We start from the raw sequence: 20,977 nt of genomic DNA, 5'->3' as shown, positions 1-20,977 counted from the left end.
TGGGGCTCCAAAATCACTGCAGATGGTTACTGCAGCCATGAAATTAAAAGACGCTTACTTCCTGGAAGGAAAGTTATGACCAAAAGAGTAGAGACATTACTTTGCCAACAAAGGTCCATCTAGTCAAGGCTATGATTTTTCCAGTAGTCATGTATGGATGTGAGAGTTGGACTATAAAGAAAGCTGAGTGCCGAAGAATTGACGCTTTTGAACTGTGGTGTTGGAGAAGACTGTTGAGAGTCCCTTGGACTGCAAGGAGATCCAACCAGTCCATCCTAAAGGAAATCAGTCCTGAATATTCATTGGAAGGACTGATGATGAAGTTGAAACTCCAATACTTTGGCCACCTGATGGGAAGAGCTGACTCATCTGAAAAGTCCCTGATGCTGGGAAAGATTGAAGGCAGGAGGAGAAAGGGACGACAGAGGATGAGATGGTTGGATGGCATCACTGACTCAATGGACATGAGTTTGGATAAACTCCGGGAGTTGGTGATGGACAGGGAGGCCTGGTGTGCTGCAGTCCATGAGGTCGCAAAGAGTCGGGCACAACTGAGCGACTAAACTGAACTGAAACTTGCTGGTGGGAAGGAGACAGATGGACTAGAAGTGGATAGAAGGTTGGCTTTTCCTTCCCCTGCCCAACTTGATTTCTCATCATCCCATAGGAGGGTGAACAGGGCACACCCAGGCCCTCAGAAAGCCTTATGACTTATGCAGATATGGCCCGATTAAGCCTCAGATATGTGCATGTTCAGAGTCCGGGCAGAGCTGGGTGCGCAAGCCGGCCCTGCCATGGACTCAGGAAATGAAGTAGCTTCTGTGAGCCTCAGTTTGCTCAGCTGTAACACAGGGTTAATAATGAGATAATCCAGGCAAACCACCGAGCGCAGTACATAGTACAGAGGACCCACTCGCAGTGGGCTTCCCAGGATCACTGTAGCCCTCCCTCCAACCCTCGCCCAGCCCAGCGCAACACCTGTGACCCCACTTACCTCCTCGAATCTCACTTTGGCGTCCTCCACTCCGGGGAAGCCGCCACCGAGGTCCAGGATGTGCATCCTGTGGCCCAGCTCAGCACCCATTTCGAACACAACCCGGGCGTCCGCAATGGACTGAGCGTAGGCCTGAGGGTCAGGACAGCCACTGCCAATGTGAAAACTGGGGAGGAAGAGTCTTGGCTTACACACAGGACCCTGGGTATCACCACTTCAGCCTCAGCCAGCAGCAGCCTTGCCCAAGCATACTGGGCGCTGTGCCCATTTTCCAGATGCAGTGACTGTGGGCCTAAAAGGTTGAGGGGGTTGCCAAGGGCCATGTGGTAAATGAAGGTGGACAGGAGACTAGATCCAAGGACCTTTGGCACTTGGTGCCCCTCTCATCCCTCCACGCTGCCTCTGGAGGCTGAGCCTTCCTAGGATGAGGGCTAGGGCCCCAAAGTCAGCCAGAACTAATGTGTATCTCACTGAGCAGTGTGGCCGGCCATGCTCCAGTTTCTCCATCTATAAAGTGGGGATAAGGTCCCACAATTGCGGGACGTGTATTTAGCACAGTGCCTGGCCATGCGAAATGCATAGCATAGGAAAGTTATATCATCAGGTCATAGTTCTGGCTCCTTCCACATCCCCACCAGAAAAGCAGCAGAGCCAAGGTGTGCCAGGATGACCTTTGGCTTCAGGCCGGGGACACTTCCTGCAAAGCCAGGTCCCTCCTGGAACCTCCTGGGACAGGACGTTCTGCAGACTATGGGGTTGGGGCGGTGGGACACTCCAAACCTTCTTTCCAAAAGGAGGAAACTCTCAAATAGCAGAATTCCAGACCCAGGGACAGGCCTGCCTTGGGGGCCCTGGGGGAGGTTCCACACAGAATTGAGTAAGTCCTGGGAAAGAAGCAGGAGGCAGCGGGCATGGTGGGGGATGGCGGGGTTCCAGCACTCACCTCACACCTACCACCTCTACATGGTCCCTCTTGGCATTCTCAAGCAGGTGTCGGCAAGATTTCAGCGACGCTCCGAACTTGAGGCTCAGGTGGCTCAGAGAGTGGGAGTCCTCGGTGGCAACGCACAGAACCATCCTGAGGGGGAAGACAGGGTGCAGCACCTCGGCGGGGGCGGGAGCCCGCTTCCCCTACACCAACCATGTCTTCTCTAGTCAAGGGGGATGAACCCTCATGGCTCAGAGCTATGTCCAACCCCATAAGCCCCGGCCCCCTTCCTCCCCCTGCACAGCCAGTCAACCTCTGAGTACTGTCCAATCCACTCCCTAAATGTCCCTGGACCCTTCCATGGGACCCCTGCCCTGGTCCCAACTTCACCAGTTTCCCCCTGGGCAGCCCTACTTCCTCCCAATCAGCCAGGCTTTTCCAACTTCTCTTGTATGGTGGGGTGGAGGGGACCTTTTTTTTTTTTTAAACAGTCTTATTGAAAACACCTGTATCCTCAGTATGTGAAATAGTCAAAACGGAAGCTGCTTTGGGTGAACCCGAGTGGTGCCCCTCTTGGCCCCTCCAGCGTGTCCAGTGACCAGGTGAGGGGGACACCCTGAAAAAGATGTCCAGCCCTGACCCCTTCCAAAGCCCACGTGCATCGGGGTCCTTGCCCTGTGACCAGCATCACTGACTTCTTCACCCCTGGCCGCACATGGTATGATCCAGCAACATCAATTTCTGCTTATCCTGCAAATGCCCTGTGCTGCTTCCGGCCTCCATGTGCTTGCTCCTGCAGCTCCCTCTGATGCACTGTTTATGCCCACTCCAGATGGCAGTCACCCCTGAAGGCCCACCTCAAATGCCGCCTCCTCCGTGTAACTTTCCTGACCACTGCTCCCTCTGCCATGGCTTTGACCTCTGCAGTACCCTGGGCTTTGCCTGGACTGTAATCCATCATTTCTATCTCCACCCTAGTCAGGCTCTGGCATCCTGGGTCCAGCCCAGGAGTGCCCGCCCCAACCTCCTGTGGCTATGGCCGGCTCCAGGGCAGGATCCTCAGCCCCAACCCTATTTCGCCTACTCCCCCCACCCTCACCCGCAGCCCAGCCTCCCACCTGAGTGGTTCTCAGCTTACTTGGCACTGGGGTGGCTTTTCACCACCTTTGCCAGCTCCATCTCGTTGTCAAAGCTCAGCAGCCGGACCCCGTGCTTGGCAGCATACTTGATGTGTGCAATTTGCTTACAGGGATTGGCATAGATGATCTTACTGGCAGGGACACCAATATGCTGGACCAACTCCATCTCTGCCTGTGGGGTCCCAAAGGTGGTGGTGAGGAAGCGCCAGAGCCTGCTGGGCCCATGGAGGCCAAGGAAGCACAGATGAGGGGCAAAGTCATAGCTATGCCTAAGGAGGTCCATAAGAAGTGGGCCTCACTTTTAGACAACAGATACACAACAATCAGAACTCACACTGATTCCCGGTTGACAAGAAGGGCTGCCACGTACAGCTGTGCAGAGGGTGAACCGCTCAATCCTAGGGAGGGTGGGGCCCCATTCAGAGAATCACGCATGCATATTCAGTCGCTCAGTTGTATCCGACTGTTTGCAACCCCATGGACTATAGCCCACCAGGCTCTGCTGTCCATGGAATTTTCCCAGCAAGAATACTGGAGTGGGTTGCCATTTCCTATTCCAGGGGATCTTCCCAACCCAGGGATCGAACCCAGGTCTCCTGTGTCTCCTGCATTAGTAGGCATATTCTTAAACACTGCACCACCTGGGAAGCTCCATTCAGAGACTACATAGTATACTGGTATGTTTACTACAACTTCCTAATCGCAAAGAGTCGGACACGACTGAGCGACTGAACTGAACTGAACTGAATGGTGAGCATCTTACTCTAACAAAATCTATGTATTTGTAACAGTGTCTTCAAGATACATTTTTTAATTCCCACAAAGGCACTGTACAGATTCATGGTGGCCCTGAAAACAGACTTCTGACATATTTTCCTGGCAGATTTAAATGGATAGAGAATATCATTTGATGTATTAGAAAGTTTGCCAGCTCAAGAGTCTTCTTGGCACAGGTCATCCACATCCAAAGGCCGGCCCTGTGTGTGGCACTGTGCCGGGTGCTCCAGCAAGGCCTCTTCCTCCTCATCTTTCCAGAACAGTGCTTCTCCTGATTGCTGCACTAATGATACAGACAACGATGATGGTCTTGGTGAAGAAAGCGACCATGGGCATGGAGCACCTACCACAAGGAGGCACCGAATGAGAGGCTTTACATGGGCCTTGACAAACTTTTCCCATGAAAGGCCAGAGAGTAAATATTTTACGTTTTCTGAGCCAGTAGTTTCTGCATAGCTAAACTGCCTTTGTAACACCAAGCAGCCACAGATAAAGCATAAGTGAGTGAACGTGGCCGTGGGCCAGTAAAACCCTGCAAAACCCACCATCTATAATTTGTCAACCCTTGTTTTAGATTCGCTCTTATTTCCTCCTTACAATACCCCGCCAGAGGGTTATTAGCTCCATTCTACAGGGAAAAAAACATGCTCAGAGAGGCCACACAGCAAGTAGGAGGCAGAACCAACTTTCAAACTCAAACCTGACTCTCCATGATTAACAAAGAAGCAGTTTTGAAACATGGTAGAGACACACAGGGCCATCCTTAGCCATCCTGAGTTTGTAACAAGACTATGTAATTTTAATGTAGCAACTTTTCAGCATGAGGTATTTATGTGCATTATCTCATGTGATGTCTGTAACTATCCCATGAAATATTTATGGCCACATCCTACAGAGGACGAAATTGAGTTCAAAGGAGCCCACCTGTCTGGGTGACACAGCCAGTGACACAGCAGAGGGAGAAACAAAGGTCCCCCTCCAGAGCTGAAACTGCCGTCATCAGAGCTTGCTTCCAAAGACCCTGCCTCTCTGCAGATATGAAAATGTGGTTCCGCTCCTGGCTTCACCCATGAGGTGAGAGGAAGCGGCAAGGGCAGCACTTTGGGGACCTGTGGTTGAGCTTGGATTATAGTTATTTAAATAATAACCATTGTCACTCATTGACGGATTACCATATGCCAGTCATTGCATTAAATATTTTATAGACATTCTCATCATCCTCATAATAATCTTATGAGACAGGGAACAGAGGCCCCGAGAGGCCTTAGGTGACTTGTTCAAAGTCACACAGCTTGCAGGTGGCACAGCTGGAATTCTAACCCAGGACTGGGCGACTTTAGCACACTGGCTCTCAACCACAGCACTTCGGCAGAGAAGACACCTCAATGCTGCCCTGGCAAGTGTCTCTTGAGCATCTATCGAGTCGCCAGGCTCTGTGACAGATGCAAATGAAAGCAAAGCGCTGAGTAAAGCAGACAGGGTCTGACTGTGGAGCTTTCAGACAGATGGGAAAGAAGGGGAGGAACGAATGAACACTGAATAGTGATAGAGTTACAAATGGATAGGAGCCATAGAGAAAAAGTATGGGATACTAGAGAATGTGGGATGCAGAGACCTGGGTGAGAGGTGTGGCAGGCAGCTTTCTGAGGGTCAGAAATTTAAGCTGAGGAGAAAGTGTGGGGAAAAGGGAACCCTCCTAGCCTGCTGGTGGGAATGTAAATTGGTATAGTCACTAAGGAAAATAGAAGGGAGGTTCCTTAAAAAAACTAAAAATAGAGCTGCCATATATATGATCCAGTAACCCCACTCCTGGGCATATACCCAGAAAAGATGAAAGCTGCAATTTGAAAAGATGCATGTACCACAGTGTTCATTGCAGCACTGTTTATAATAGTCAAGGCATGGAAGCAACCTAAGTGTCCAATTACAGATGAGGAGATGAGGAAGATGTGGTAGATACACACAATGGAATATTACGCAGCTATAAAAAATGAAACCCTGCCATTTGCAGTAATGTGGACAGAACTAGAGATTATCACAGTAAGTGAATAAGTTAGAGAAAGAAAAACACCACATGATATCACTTATATGTGGAGTCTAAAATGTGACACAAATGTACTTATTTACAAAACAGACTCAGACACAGAATGTAAACACATGGCTACCAAAGGGGAAGGCAGGGGAGGGATAAACTGGGAGTATGTGATTGACAGATGCACTCATCCATATGCAGAATAGGTCAAGTATTTACCATATAGCACAGGGAACTATGTTCAATGCTATAATAATGGAAAAGAATTTTAAATATATATACACACACACACACATATATATAACAGAACCACTTTGCTGTATACCCCAAACTAACACAATATTGTAAATCAACTGTACTTCAATGAAAAAAAAAGATTTGAGCTGAGCCCTGCAGGAGGAGTCAGCCAGGCTGGAAGGGAAGCAAAGAATATTTCTGGTACAGGAAGCGGCCTGTGCGGAGGTTCTGAGATAAGACTGTGCTCAGCCTGATGGAGGAGCAGAGAATGCTGGTGTGGTCTGGGCAGGGTGACCAGTGTGGGAGGACGAGGTTGGAGGGAGGCAGGCAGAGCCAACGGGGAGAACAAGAAGGCCGATGTGGATTTATATTCGACGCTGCAGGTTGTGGGAGATGGTTTGATGGAATCGCAAGAGGGAAAAGGACATGGTCAGATGTGCATCTTGAAGGCAAGGCCTAAGTGCTTGTCACTCCAGACATCATGTGGAAACGGACCAAGGGAGGGCCCGGAAGGACCTCCCCGGGAGACACGACAGGCTGTGCTAGGAAGGGGGCAGGGTGTGGTCTGGAGGCAGGGCTGGCAAGCTTGCTGATGGATGGCACGTGGGGATGTGGGGTAAGAGGGGGACTTCACACCCAGCAGACCTAGGGGCCCCTCTTGAAGGGAAGATTGTGAATGCATTTGAACACGCTGGGCTCCAGGCATCCTGTAGTATCAACTAGGAGTCCGCCTGCCAATGCAGGGGACACGGGTTTGATCCCTGGTCTGGGAGGATAACACAGGCTGCAGCACAACTGGGCCCATGCACCACAACTATCGAGCCCATGGTCTGCAACGAGAGGTCACCGCAGAGGAGCACCGCAACAAAGAGCAGCACCTGCTCCCCATAACTAGAAAAAGCCCGCAAAAGCAACGAAGACCCAGGGCAGCCAAAAAGTTAATTAAAAAAAACAAAAACTGGGGAGGTGGTGGCATCTTGGGGATATTTGAAGCCATGGGAGGAGATGAAATCCCCTAGGAAGATGGAGAGTTTATAAAAGAAGGGAGCCTGAGCTGGAATCCAGAGGAACACTTCCAGCTAGAGAGAGGGGCAAGCTGGCATAGGACTGGCAGAGGGGAAGAGACAGCGTCTCCAGAAGAGGCAGGACAATGCAGATGTTACTATGCCATTCCTGCCAAGGTAACCCTGTCTTACAGTTCACATCTGGGCAGGAGACGCCTGCACTGTCAGAGGCCTCAGACTTCACTGTCAGACTTCACTTTGCTGTGCTTCACAGATTTTGGGGTTTTTCTTTAAAACTGATAGTTTGTGGCAACCTTGCGTGAAGCGAGTCCACTGGCACCATTTTTCCAACAGCGTTTGCTCACTTCACCTGTGTCACATTTTAGTAATTCTCTGGATATTTCAGACATTTTCAGTGTTACTGTATCTGTTATGGTGATCTGTGATCAATGATCCTTGATTTGACTATTGCCTTTGTTTTGGGGTGCCATGAACCGCACCCATATGAGATGATGAACTTAATGGATAAATGTTTGTGTGTTCTGATGGCTCCACCCACTAGCCATTCCCCAACTCTCTCTCCCTCTTTTTGGGCCTCCCTATTCCCTGAGACATAACAACCCAATCATACTGAAATTAGGCCAATGAATAATCCTACAACAACCTCTAGCTGTTCAAGTGAAAAGTAGAGCTATCTGTTAAGAAACAGCCACCCCAAACTTCAGCAACCACCACCCTGATCAACGACCAGCCATCAACATCGAAGCAAGACTGTCCACCAGCAAAAAGATCACAACTCACTGAAGCCTCAGATGATAGTTAGCATTTTTTAGAAATAAAATACTTTTGACTTAAGGTATGTACATTTTACTTAAGGTATGTTTTTTTAAGACATAATGCTACTTACTGCACATTTAATAGACTACAATATAGTATAAGCATAGCTTTTATATGCACTGGGAAACCAAAATATTTATGTGACTCATTTTATTGTGACCTCTACTGTAGTTGTCTGGAACCTAACCCACAATATCTCTAAGTTATGCCTGTGTTTTTAAAAAGACTATATTTCAATGGCTGCAACTAGAAATTATTATTCTAAGTGAAGTAAGTCAGAAAGAGAAAGACAAATACTCTAAGATGTTATTATATGTGGAATCCAAACTATGACACAATTGAACCTATCTAAGAAACAGAAACAGAATCAGGGGCCTAGAGAGGAAACTGGCGGTTGCCAAGGGGATGGGCTGTGGGAGAGGGTTGAATTGGGAGTTTGGGATTAGCAAGACGCAAACTGGTATACAGAAAAAGGATAAACAAAGAGTCCTGCGGTACAGCACAGGGAACTATATTCAATACCCTGTGATAAACTGTAACGGAAAAGAATATGAAAAAGAATATATATATATGTATAACTGAGTTACTTTATTGTATAGCAGTAATTAATACAGTATTGCAATTTAAATATACTTCAATTATAAATAAATTCTAAAAACTAAAAAAAAAAAGAGTGTGTTTCAAATGGGGAGTTACTATTCAGTGGGTATAGTGTCAGTACCGCAAGGCGAATAAGTTCTAGAGATCTGCCGTACGACACAGTGCATATTGTCAACAACTGCTTGTTGTTCAGTCGCTCAGTTGTGTCCGCCTCTTTGCGATCCCATGGACTGCAGCACGCCAGGCTTCCCTGTCCTTCACCATCTGAGTTACTTATATACGTAAAAAATTGTGAGGAAAGATCTCACGTTAAATGTCGCTCCACACACACACACATGCACACACTCCAAAAAACAGTACAAAACAAACAAAACCTTTTTTCGTGGTAAGAGCAAAAAAACATAGGAGGATCAAGGAATGTCCCCTACAAGGTCTAAATGCATCAACACAGACAGATCTCCAGCCTGGTGAGTTTTAAACCCACTGAGGCACGGTGCGTACCAGATGAATATTTTATATTTTGTTACAAAATCACAGCATACTTTATATATTTTCTATGGATCATATTTGTAAGTATTTTTAGAATATAGCCACCAAACTCAAACTCAGAATGTTGATTATCTCTGGAGATATAAAGCTGATGTTCTACTTCTCTTCTGCAGATGAATCAATGTATTATTTGAATAATTCAAGATGAGTGTTTAGTATAAAGTGCTCACTGGATCCTGCAGATCACTGGGGACATTGGTAAGAGGAAATTCCTTGAAATGATGAGTGGAGGTCAGGAAGCAGTGGCTTAAGGAGTGGGTGCTAAGGGAAAGAGACAAGTGAGTATAGATAAGTGAGTGTAGACAACTCAGTTTGGTTTTCAAGAGGGAGCAAGGGATTGGACCGGGGGGAAATGTGGTGTCCAGAGAAGGCTTTTTAAGATGGGAGGATGCTGAGGGAGACAAGAAGAGAGGGCAAGGGATGGCGTGGGAGAGATGACAGAAGGTCCTTGGGAAGGTGGGTGGGTGGACCAAAGCCCCACATAAGGAATGGTTGGTGCCCTTGACCCTGGAGCCTGTCTGGGGCATATCTGTACACAAAGCCCCAGCTCACGCCTGTCCCTTGGCCATGCATGTGTGTGCGTGCTTAGTCGCATCCAATTCTTTGCAACCCCATGGACTGTAGCCCTCCAGGCTCCTCTGTCTGTGGGACTTCCCAGACAAGAATACTGGAGTAGGTTGCCATTTCCTTCTCCAAACCGTCTTCCCAACCCAGAGACTGAACTCATGTCTCCTGCGATTGCAGGTGGATTCTTTACCACTGAGCCACTCGTGAAGCACCAAAGCATGATGCTGTACAGGGTGGCCACCAGCTCTAGCCTACCAGAAGAGGGCAGCCTCGGGCTTCCAAGAAAAGCTATACCACCTCGGAGTAAAAGCACCCAAGGGCTAGGTGATCCCACCTACCCAGGAGGGGTCCCATCTCTGCCATCCCCTCCAGAAGACCTTCATGAAGACAGCAGCCATAAAGTCAGAGAGGCCCTCGCCATAATCAAGTGGCCCTTCCCTGTGCATCCCTCAAACCTCTGGGCCTCCTTCCCTTATATGCTAACTGCTTCCTCATGGGACTGTTGTCAGAATCACCGTGATAATAATTACTTTACAGAGTTGTTTCGAGAATCAAATTAGATCATGTACAGAAAGCTCTTGGCAGACAGCCTGGCACAACAGATGCCCTCAGCAAACAGTAGATGCTTTTAACATTCCCCACTGACTTTTAAGCCCTAACACCACAGTTTTGCTCTTTTGAAGGCCAGTCCTGAAGCTTGAGGGCCAGCACAGGGCCCACCTCTAGGTTTCCAGAAGCAGAGGAGTCTAGTCAGTAAGGTTTGGTCTTGTTCTTCACTCCTACACTAAGCAGGCTGGAAAAGGGTCCCCTTCCACCTCGATCAGAGCAGAGACTCTGAGAGCTGCAAGGGGCAAGTCCTGGCTCTGCCATCAGCAAGTTTGGCGCAGCTGGTCCCCAATTTCAACTGCAAAATGGCGATCTCCCCCTCAGATACCTCACCGGGTCTTATGTAGGCCATGCATGAAACTTGGTGTGCAAAACAAGAGCTGATGCAAAGGGGCTTCATGGGTGACAAAAGAGAGACTTATCTGCAAAGGACACTAATGTGTATCTCTGATGAAGGTGAACCTGCTCATTCCAACCCCCACCATTGGTGCGTACCTTTCTTCCACTTAGAATCCCTCCATCCCTGCATGCCGCCCAGGCAAACTCTCCTTCTGTCTCCTTCAGGATCTCTTTCTAGAATCCTTACAACACCCAGCCATATTGCTGATCAGGATTTAAAAGGGGTTCCCTCTCAAAACAATCATTGCTGCTGCTGCTGCTAAGTCGCTTCAGTTGTATCCGACTCTGTGCGACCCCATAGACGGCAGCCCACTGGGCTCTCCGTCCCTGGGATTCTCCAGGCAAGAACACTGGATTGGGTTGCCATTTCCTTCTCCAATGAATGAAAGTGAAAAGTGAAAGTGAAGTCGCTCAGTCATGTCCGACTCCTAGTGACCCCATGGACTGCAGCCTACCAGGCCCCTCCGTCCATGGGATTTTCCAGGCAAGAGTACTGGAATGGGTTGCCATTGCCTTCTCCAAAACAATCATTACTAACCATTTAAAAAAATAACAGTAGTAACAATATCACAAACCAATGCCCACCAGGCTTTCTCCCACCTCAGGGCCTTGGCGCTTGCTGGTCCTTTTGCCTGGAATGCTCTTCCCCTAGTTATCCACCGGGATTGATCCTTTGTTTTCTGCAGAACACTGTTCAGATCTCAGTGAAGCCTTCCTTGGCCAAACTTTCTAAAAGTACAACCCTCTCTCCCAACAACCATGTCTCTTCCCTACTTCCCTTTCCCACCGTAATTTTCTCCACAGCATTTACCATCTAAAGTACCATAGATTTTCATTGTTTGCTTGTTCTTTAGAAAGCAAGTTCCATGAAGGAAGAATCTTTTTTTTGTTTTGGTCACTTGCTAAGTCCCACTAAGAAAAGAACCTGACCCCACAGTAGGTGCTCAATAAGCACTTGCTGAATGCATAACTATGTCAAACCTGTCTATGTCTCGGAGGAAACTATGTCTCATAGGAAACTCTATAGCTAAAAGACTTTATCAAGTGAGAACAGAATGAAGATAGATAAGCTGTACATTCAATTCAATGACAACAGAGTCTGTTTTACTCAATACTATATTGCCAGCTGAGGAAGGCTTTCTAATCTCTCCTTGCTATTCTTTGGAACTCTGCATTCAGATGCTTATATCTTTCCTTTTCTTTGCTTTTTGCTTCTCTTCTTTTCACAGCTATTTGCAAGGCCTCCTCAGACAGCCATTTTGCTTTTTCGCATTTCTTTTTCTTGGGGATGGTCTTGATCCCTGTCTCCTGTACAATGTCACGAACCTCCGTCCATAGTTCATCAGGCACTCTATCAGATCTAGTCCCTTAAATCTATTTCTCATTTCAACTGTATAATTATAAGGGATTTGATTTAGGTCATACCTGAATGGTCTAGTGGTTTTCCCCACTTTTTTCAATTTAAGTCTGAATTAGGCAATAAGGAGTTCACAATCTGAGCCACAGTCAGCTCCCGGTCTTGTTTTTGCTGACTACATAGAGCTTTTCCATATTTGACTGCAAAGAATATAATCAATCTGATTTCGGTGTTAGCCATCTGGTGATGTCCATGGGTGGAGTCGTCTCTTTGTTGTTGGAAGAGGGTATTTGCTATGACCAGTGCATTCTCTTGGCAAAACTCTATTAGACTTTGCCTTGCTTCATTCTATACTCCAAGGCCAAATTTGCCTGTTACTCCAGGTGTTTCTTGACTTCCTACTTTTGCATTCCAGTCCCCTATAATGAAAAGGACATCTTTTTTGGGTGTTAGTTCTAGAAGGTCTTGTAGGTCTTCATAGAACTGTTCAATTTCAACTTCTTCAGCATTACTGGTTAGGGCATAGATTTGGATTACCGTGATACTGAATGGTTTGCCTTGGAAATGAACAGAGATCATTCTGTCGTTTTTGAGATTGCATCCAAGTACTGAATTTCAGACTCTTTTGTTGACTATGATGGCTACTCCATTTCTTCTAAGGGATTCCTGCCCACAGCAGTAGACATAATGGTCATCTGAGTTAAATTCACCCATTCCAGTCCACTTTAGTTTGCTGATTCCTAGAATGTCGACGTTCACTCTTGCCATCTCCTGTTTGACCACTTCCAATTTGCTCGATTCATGAACCTAACATTCCAGGTTCCTATGCAATATTGCTCTTTAAGAGCATTGGACCTTGCTTCTATCGGACCTTGCTTCTATGCTTAATAAAGGACAGAAATGATATAGACCTAACAGAAGCAGAAGATATTAAGAAGAGGTGGCAAGAATATGCAGAAGAACTGTACAAAAAAGATCTTCACAACCCAGATAATCATGATGGGATGATCACTCACCTAGAGCCAGACATCCTGGAATGTGAAGTCAAGTGGGCCTTAGGAAGCATCACTACAAACAAAACCAGTGGAAGTGACGGAATTCCAGTTGAGCTATTTCAAATCCTAAAAGATGATGCTGTGAAACTGCTGCACTCAATATGTCAGCAAATTTGAAAAAGTCAACAGTGGCCACAGGACTGGAAAAGGTCAGTTTTCATTCCAATCCCAAAGAAAGGCAATGCCAAAGAATGCTCCAGCTACTACACAATTACACTCATCTCACACGCTAGTAAAGTAATGCTCAAAATTCTCCAAGCCAGGTTTCAGCAATACGTGAACCGTGAACTTCCAGATGTTCAAGCTGGTTTTAGAAAAAGCAGAGCAACCAGAGATCAAATTGCCAACATCAGCTGGATCATCGAAAAAGCAAGAGAGTTTCAGAAAAACATCTATTTCTGCCTTATTGACTATGCCAAAGCCTTTGACTGTGTGGATCACAACAAATTGTGGAAAATTCTAAAAGAGATGGGAATACCAGACCACCTGATCTGCCTCCCGAGAAACCTGTATGCAGGTCAGGAAGCAACAGTTAGAACTGGACATGGAACAGCAGACTGGTTCCAAATTGGGAAAGGAGTACGTCAAGGCTGTATATTGTCACCCTGCTTATTTAACTTATATGCAGAGTACATCATGAGAAATGCTGGGCTGGAGGAAGCACAAGCTGGAATCAAGACTGCCAGGAGAAATATCAATAACCTCAGATATGCAGATGACACCACCCTTATGGCAGAAAGTGAAGAGGAACTAAAAAGCCTCTTGATGAAAGTGAAAAGAGGAGAGTGAAGAAGTTGGCTTAAAGCTCAACATTCAGAAAATTAAGATCATGGCATCTGGTCCCATCAATTCATGGCAAATAGATGAGGAAACAGTGGAAACAGTGGCTGACTTTATTTTGGGGGGTTCCAAAATCACTGCAGATGGTGATTGCAGCCATGAAATTAAAAGACCCTTACTCCTTGGAAGGAAAGTTATGAGCAACCTGGACAGCATATTAAGAAGCAGAGACATTATTTGTCAACAAAGATCCGTCTAGTCAAGGCTATGGTTTTTCCAGTGTTCATGTATGGATGTGAGAGTTGGACTATAAAGAAAGCTGAGCACCAAAGAATTGATGCTTTTGAACTGTGGTGTTGGAGAAGACTCTTGAGAGTTCCTTGGACTGCAAGGAGATTAAACCAGTCAATCCTAAAGAAAATCAATTCTGAATATTCACTGGAAGGACTGATGCTGAAGCTGAAGCTCCAATACTTTGGCCACCTGATGCGAAGAGCTGACTCATTTGAAAAGACCCTGCTGCTGGGAAAGATTGAGGGCAAGAGGAGAAGGGATTAACAGAGGATGAGATGGTTGGATGGCATCACCAACTCAATGGAGTTGAGTCTTGGTAAACTCCGGGAGTTGATGATGGACAGGGAGGCCTGGCGTGCTGCAGTTCATGGGGTCACAAAATGTCAGACACAAATGAGTGACTGAACTGAACTGAACTGCATTGCCAGCCCTACCTAGCAGAGTGTCTAGCATACTGCAGGAGTAAAATGAATAGAGATAGTAAATAAACAAATCTAAAGAGAACAGTCCATTCTAAAGGAGATCAGTCCTGGGTGTTCATTGGAAGGACTGATGCTAAAGCTGAAACTCCAATACTTTGGCCACCTCATGCAAAGAGTTGACTCATTGGAAAAGACCCTGATGTTGGGAGGGATTGGGGGCAGGAGGAGAAGGGGACGACAGAGGATGAGATGGCTGGATGGCATCACCAACTCGATGCACATGAATCTGTGTGAACTCCAGGAGTTGGTGATGGACAGGGAGGCCTGGTGTGCTGCAATTCATGGGGTTGCAAAGAGTTGGACACGACTGAGCGAATGAACTAACTAAAGAGAGCAGGAGGGAATTAAGACAATCAGATCAGATCAGATCAGTCGCCCAGTCATGTCTGACTCTTTTCGACCCTATGAATCGCAGCAAGCCAGGCCTCCCTGGCAGCAGAACTGGCAACAATAACAAAATTCTAAGAGTATTAGTTAAAAAAAAAAATACAGTCACACATTAATATTATAAAAGAAAAAAATAAAACCAATGATAGAAAGATGTTTTTGTTATGTCTTAATTAGAAGAATATCACATATAGCTCTATGCCAAGAAGTTTTAAAATCTCCATTAAAAAGGTGACCCACCTGCCCAGGGACACATGTGGTTCCAATGCGGAACTTCAAGGCTGGCAAATTCCTCCCTCATCCCTTAAACTCCTCCCAAGTGGGTGGCCCCTCCCAGAGGACAGGGGCCACCACAGGTCACTCCTGCCTCCCCTGGTCCACCCGATTGCAGCAGCTGCAATCGGGCCAGGTGTGAGCATTCAGTAAGTCAGTTTGCAGGTAGGGGATAGGGGCTCACCTTGTTGGCACAGCTGAAGCCCAGCCCCAGCTCGGCCAGGACCTTCAGCACGCCCGGGCTGCTGTTGCACTTGACAGCGTAAAAGGATCGGACTCGAGGCAGGCACTTCAGAAAGCAGAAGTGCTTCCTCACCACGGCACCCAGGTCGGCCACGAAGAAGGCAGCGACCTCTTCCTGTCCAAGAAGAGGGGTGAAGATGAGACCCCACTCAGCTCCCTGCTAGTGCATGCCACCCACGTTCCCCCCAAGTACCCTGCTCTAAAATTCTCTGGGGCTCCCCAAGCCTACAGGGTGTGCAAGGTTCTGTGATCCAGCTCCAGTCCCTCCCCTCACGGCAGCTCAAACTCCAGCTCTGTCTTCCATCATTTTCCACCTCCCAGCCTTTACTGTCACCACGCCTCCATGTAGAATACCCTGCCCCCGTAGGAGTCTGGCAAATTCTTAATCTACCTTCAAGTTTCAGCTCAAATGCCACCTGCCCCAAACCAATAAGGCAATTTTGCCTTTAATGCTCACACTGCATTTTGCACATGTTGCCAAAGTATCAGAACTGGGTTATATATACATCTTTCTCCTCCAGATCAATTCCTTGAAGACCAAAGCTATGGCCTTCAGCCACTGGCTTTCACGTTTAGGAACTCAATGAAGCCTTGAGGTAGTCCCATTGTAGAACTGCAGCCCAAACCTGTGGACAACTGTCTGCTGATGGCTGGATGTGTATGAGGCCATGGGTGAGACTACATTATTTAAACCTTTCCTGCGCCTCAGTTTCCCTTTTATGCAACACCTTTTTACTGATGCCCACTTGGCATCTGATCAAGCATATTTATGCAAGTATGCTAAATAAGGTACAAAGATGAACAGACAGGGCTCTAGCCGTAAAGGGCCTTGAGTCTGGACAAGAACTAACCCTGCAAGCAATTACAAGCCCATTCAGGAAATGCTAAGCAGGAGTTTCTACAAAATGCAGCCGGAGAAGTACAAAACCTGCCTGGGGCAATCAGGAAGAGGTGACACAGATGAGTGATAAGTAAAGAGTAGAAACGGGTATTGGAGAAGGAAATGGCAACCCACTCCAGTGTTCTTGCCTGGAGAATCCCAGGGATGGGGGAGCTTCGTGGGCTTCCGTCTACGGGGTCGCACAGAGTCAGACATGACTAAAGCGACTTAGCAGTAGCAGCAGAAACAGGTAAGAGGCAAAGAGGCTGGGAGAAGGGTGTTCCATGCTGAAGGAACAGCCTGGACAACAGAGTGATAATGGAGCACATGGAATCATTGGGGAATATGAGCAGAGTAGTTCAGTTCAGATGGAGCACGATACATACCCTGGGAAAAGCCAGAAATGGGGCTATGAAGGCAGAGGGGTTCTGACTTGGATCCTGTAGGCAGTGGGAAACTGCCAAAGAATTTAGATTTTGAGCAGGGCTGTGATAAAGTTGGAGGGGGTGGGATGAGGCAGGGAAAAGTTTAGGGGGGTTATCAAGAGATGAGGCCTAAACTACAAAGTGAGGTTCCAGAAGAGCACGTGTGTGCATGCTAAGTCCCTTCAGTTGTGTCTGGCTCTGCGACCCTATGGACTGTAGCCCTCCAGACTCCTCTGTCCATGGGGATTCTCCAGGCAAGAATACTGAAGTGGGTTGCCATGCCCTCCTCCAGAGGATCTTCCTGACCCAGGGATTTAACCCTTATCTCTTATGTCTCCTGCACCCTGAAGGATAATTTAAGGAGGCTGAATTTACAGAACTTGTGGTGCCCAGGTGTGGGAGAGAAAGTGAGGATTCCCAGGTTTCTGACTTAGAGGGCTGGGTAGATGATGGTAGTGTTGTTCATGAAAGTGGAGGACACAGGAGGGGCAGGACTGGGGCAAGGACCAGGAATTTGCAGATGAAATGAGCCGTTCTCTTGCATACAGCAAGGATAGAATACCAAATGAGTGAAAAGAACCAGATGAGGGCCCTAGGGGGCAGCTGAGCCTGCTGTGAGAATAGAGGTCCCACCCCCACCCCCAGACCCTCACCGTGGTGGCCTGTGAGGCCCCCAGAGTGAGCTCCTCCAGCAGGTCTCGGGTGCTGAAACCCTCCTCCACCATCACAAAGTCCGTTTCTCTCAGGTAGCCAGCCATGCCGAGGGGGAGGACCCGATGGGCTGGATGGAGTTGCCGCTGCCTCCGGCCGCCTTAGAAAGTATGCAATACACTGCGGGAGGAGAGTGAGGGACGGCTGGGGGACTGGCCTCAGCTGCGCCCCTCCCCTCCCCAAGCCAGGGCACCCAGTCCTGTCACACCCTGCCCCCAGCACAAGCCTGGGGAGCTTAGGCTCACTGAGGAAAGTGAGGACGATCAGGACTTCTGGCCTGGGACAAGGTATTATATGCCTAGATGTCATTGCCTCTCCGAGCCTCAGTTTCCCCATCTGTAAAATGGATAAATTGCTTTGGTGATCCTTTCCAGTTCTGAAATTAGGGTTTTGGTTAAAAGGGAAAGAATGAGAGGGAAAGGGCAGAACAATCGAGGGGAGAAGTTTCCAGGTGCCCCCCCCATCGTGACCACGCCCAGTTAAAGTGGCTGCAGGTGGCTCCACCAAGGAGTCTCAGCTCTCTCTCTGACCCTGGATATGCCCGACCCCCTCTCAGAGTCTACTTTCACCGTTTGTAAAGTCGGGGGCGGGCTGGTCCTGATGTGCTAGGATTCTAAGCATGCATAGGAGCTCCACATGGTGGGTGGGGGCCGCGGACTGAGATTCTGTCCTGGTGAGCCCTCCTGAGTGCACAGCCGAGGTCCCGCCCCCACAAAACCCCCTTACCAAGCCCCGTGCTCCTTCGCGGGGGCCAGAGCCAGGCGCGCTGCTAGGGGGGGTCGCCGGTGACCTCGAAACCTGTGCAACACCCCGAGGAGTGGCAGTTGCGGAGCCGAGGCCCCTGCTGAGAGGAGGCAAGAGTAGCCAGAGAGCAGGTCAGCATCGGAGCCGAGAGCGCCCGCTCCCGAGGCTCCCCGAGGGTCTCCCCGCACTCGCCTTAAAACGCATTTACACGGCTTCGGCCCATAGGTCTCCCCAGCGAGTGAATCGGATCCTCCGCGCCTCCGCTCGCTCGCTCCCCCCGGCTCGGGCCCCGCGGCCTGCGCCCCGCCCGCCCAGCAGCTACCGACCCCCCACGCCCCGCCTTCCACCCGCCACCCACTTATATAAGCCCCGCCCAGACCCCGCCCCTGGCACACAAGCCCCGCCTCCACCCGGCGGCCCCTCCGTAGCCCTGGCAACTGGGTGCCGCCATCCCATTGGTCGATTCCGACATAAAGCCTTCAACTCTGCTAGCCAGCTCCGCAAACCTGAGCCTCAGTCCCAGGGAGACCCCTGCGCGACTCGCCTACGCTGGTAAATCGGTATTGCAGGACCGCCAACTCAGAATCCTGAGCGCCTACGCCATGGGACCCTTAGCTCCTGGATCTTGGGTCTTAGAGAATGTGCAGAAAGCCAGGAGATTTACTATTCGCTGAGAAGCCTTTGCTGACGGTGTCTCTTCTCTGATCTGGTGAACTGCCCACTCGTCCCTGGAAGCCCAGGCCAAATGTCATCTCCTTGTATTACTTTTCTCATCAAGTCCTTTTCATTTGTCTCTTCCAGCATCCTCCAACTCAAAACCCAGATGAAATGTCTTCAACGATGCTTCTTGTCATATTCTCAGTTCAGGGCAATACCTCCCTGCATCCCATCTTCTGAATCGGGCAAACTTCTACTCACTTCTCAAGTAAAATGTCCCCCCCTCTCCAAGAAGCGTTCTCTGACTTTCTCAAAAGAGCTTCTTCTTTTATATCTAATGAACTCCTGCTCCTGCGCATCCATCAAAGCCCAGTATGTCACCTCCCCCATTGAGCCTACCAAGACTTTCCTAGCTTGGAGAAGCAACGGAACTCACAGTACTTACCTCTGGGTGGACTCCTTCCTTTTTCCGCTTTTGTTTCCTCATCTCATAACATGATATTCCTGTTGTTGTTTTACACTTCTTGTTTGGTTACACTTCCCGGTTGGTTTGAGAGCTCCCAAGGGCAGGAACTGAGTGCCTGCCTCCTCAGAGTGCCCAGCACTGGGCATAAACAAGAGTGCTGAGGAAGATTCAATATCTCTGCTATTCAAAATCGAACTGAAACGTTCATCTGAAACTGTAATTGTACTAGAACAGCCAAGACATTCTTGAAAAAAGAAGAGGATGTCTTCTACAAGATAGCAAAGTATTTTATAAAGGAAATGGCAACCCACTCCAGTATTCTTGCCTGGAGAATCCCATGGACAGAGGAGCCTGGTGGGCTACAGTCCACGGGGTCGCAAAGAGTCGGACACGACTGAGCGACTTCACACACATACATGGTCTTTAAAACAGCATGATGCTGGTGCAGGAAAAGGCAGTGGTAGAACAGAATAGAGTTTAGAACAGTCTTGTGCATGTTGGAGAATTTGGTACACAGTGAAGGCAGCATGTCAAATAAATCAGTGTGGCCAAAGAGCTTTTGGTCTGACATATGTGTTCACATCCCGTTGTCAGGCTATAGGCTTCTTGAAAGTCAGAGGCAATTCTTTTTTTATATACATGAACTTTTTTTGTATTGGGATATATTCAATTAACAAACCATGTTGTGATAATTCCAGGTGAATAGTACAGGGACTCAGCCTTACCTATACATGTATCCATTCTCTCCCAAACTCCCTTCCCATCCAGGCTGCCACATAACATTGAGCAAGGGTTCCATGTGCTACCCAGTAGGTCCTTGTTGGTTATCCATTTTAAATATAGCAGTTTGTACATGTCCATCCCAAACTCTCTAACTACCCCTTCCCCATTTTTTTCACCCTGGCAACCATAAGTTTGTTCTCTAAGTCTGTGAGTCTCTTTCTGGTTTATAACTAAGTTCATTTGTATCATTTCTTTTTAGATCCCACATATAAGGGATGCCCTTTGACATTTCTCCTTCTCTGATTTACTTCACTCAGTATAACGATCTCCCAATCCATGTGTGTTGCTGCAAATGGTATTATTTCATTCTTTTTAATGGTTGAGTAATACTCTATTGTGTATATCTTCTTTATCTATTCCTCCATCAGTGGACTTTTAGGTTGCTTCCTTGTCTGAAAGTCAGAGGCACTTCTTGTTCTGCATCAGTATCTCCCTAGGGCACCCTGCACAACCTAATCAAAGCATCCTTAGCACACAGATGGTATAGAACCTTGAAGTCTGGAAGAACCATTTTCTGCTCCCCACCTAGCGTAGCTGCATAACTGATGGATGTCCTTGGTTGGACCATCCTGCTGAGACCAGGGTCACGTCTGCCTGGTTTGATTTCCCCCTGTGAACTGAGAGCATCCAGATTAATGATTTCTGTGTGCCTTTCTGCCTGGAACACTCGTGCTTTCTATACTAGGAACAGCCTTTCAGAAAGCAGTCACTTTTACCAGAGGGGTCATTTGGCAGATCCATTCTGAGACATCTGTAGCCATTTGCACCGTA

The 20,977-nt window shown here is 48.0% G+C and overlaps 1 protein-coding gene and 1 long non-coding RNA gene across 13 annotated transcripts in view; one reads left to right on the top strand and one right to left on the bottom strand.

The window, feature by feature from the left end:
• Nucleotides 1-18,633, bottom strand: part of AZIN2 (antizyme inhibitor 2) — a 44,055-nt gene extending 25,422 nt beyond the window's left edge. For 2 of the 12 annotated variants that reach the window (XM_086335189.1, XM_086335114.1), the window contains exons 1-7: nt 18,493-18,633; nt 18,283-18,400; nt 17,499-17,676; nt 15,482-15,655; nt 3,061-3,233; nt 1,938-2,072; nt 995-1,160 (exon numbers count right to left, since the gene is read on the bottom strand). In XM_086335189.1, the coding sequence (XP_086191315.1) occupies nt 995-1,160; nt 1,938-2,072; nt 3,061-3,233; nt 15,482-15,655; nt 17,499-17,603 (753 nt within the window). In that variant the 5' untranslated portion in view covers nt 17,604-17,676; nt 18,283-18,400; nt 18,493-18,633. Of the gene's footprint in view, nt 1-994; nt 1,161-1,937; nt 2,073-3,060; nt 3,277-15,481; nt 15,656-17,498; nt 17,677-17,801; nt 17,893-18,282; nt 18,401-18,492 lie in introns of all 12 variants that reach the window. The other 10 variants (XM_086335161.1, XM_086335156.1, XM_086335125.1 and 7 more) reach the window with 10 other exon arrangements.
• A 182-nt stretch (nt 18,634-18,815) lies between these two features.
• Nucleotides 18,816-19,248, top strand: LOC147377639 (uncharacterized). Its single transcript, XR_015140059.1, has 2 exons — nt 18,816-19,009; nt 19,102-19,248. It is a non-coding gene; the product is annotated as an uncharacterized LOC147377639 (long non-coding RNA).
• The last annotated feature ends 1,729 nt before the right edge of the window (nt 19,249-20,977 follow it).

The sequence above is a fragment of the Bos grunniens genome, chromosome 2 (assembly GCF_055505025.1).
Source record: "Bos grunniens cultivar Pamir isolate PY7600 chromosome 2, Bosgru_T2T1.0, whole genome shotgun sequence".
Taxonomy (NCBI): domain Eukaryota; kingdom Metazoa; phylum Chordata; class Mammalia; order Artiodactyla; family Bovidae; genus Bos; species Bos grunniens.
This window is presented reverse-complemented; position numbering and strand designations above follow the sequence as displayed.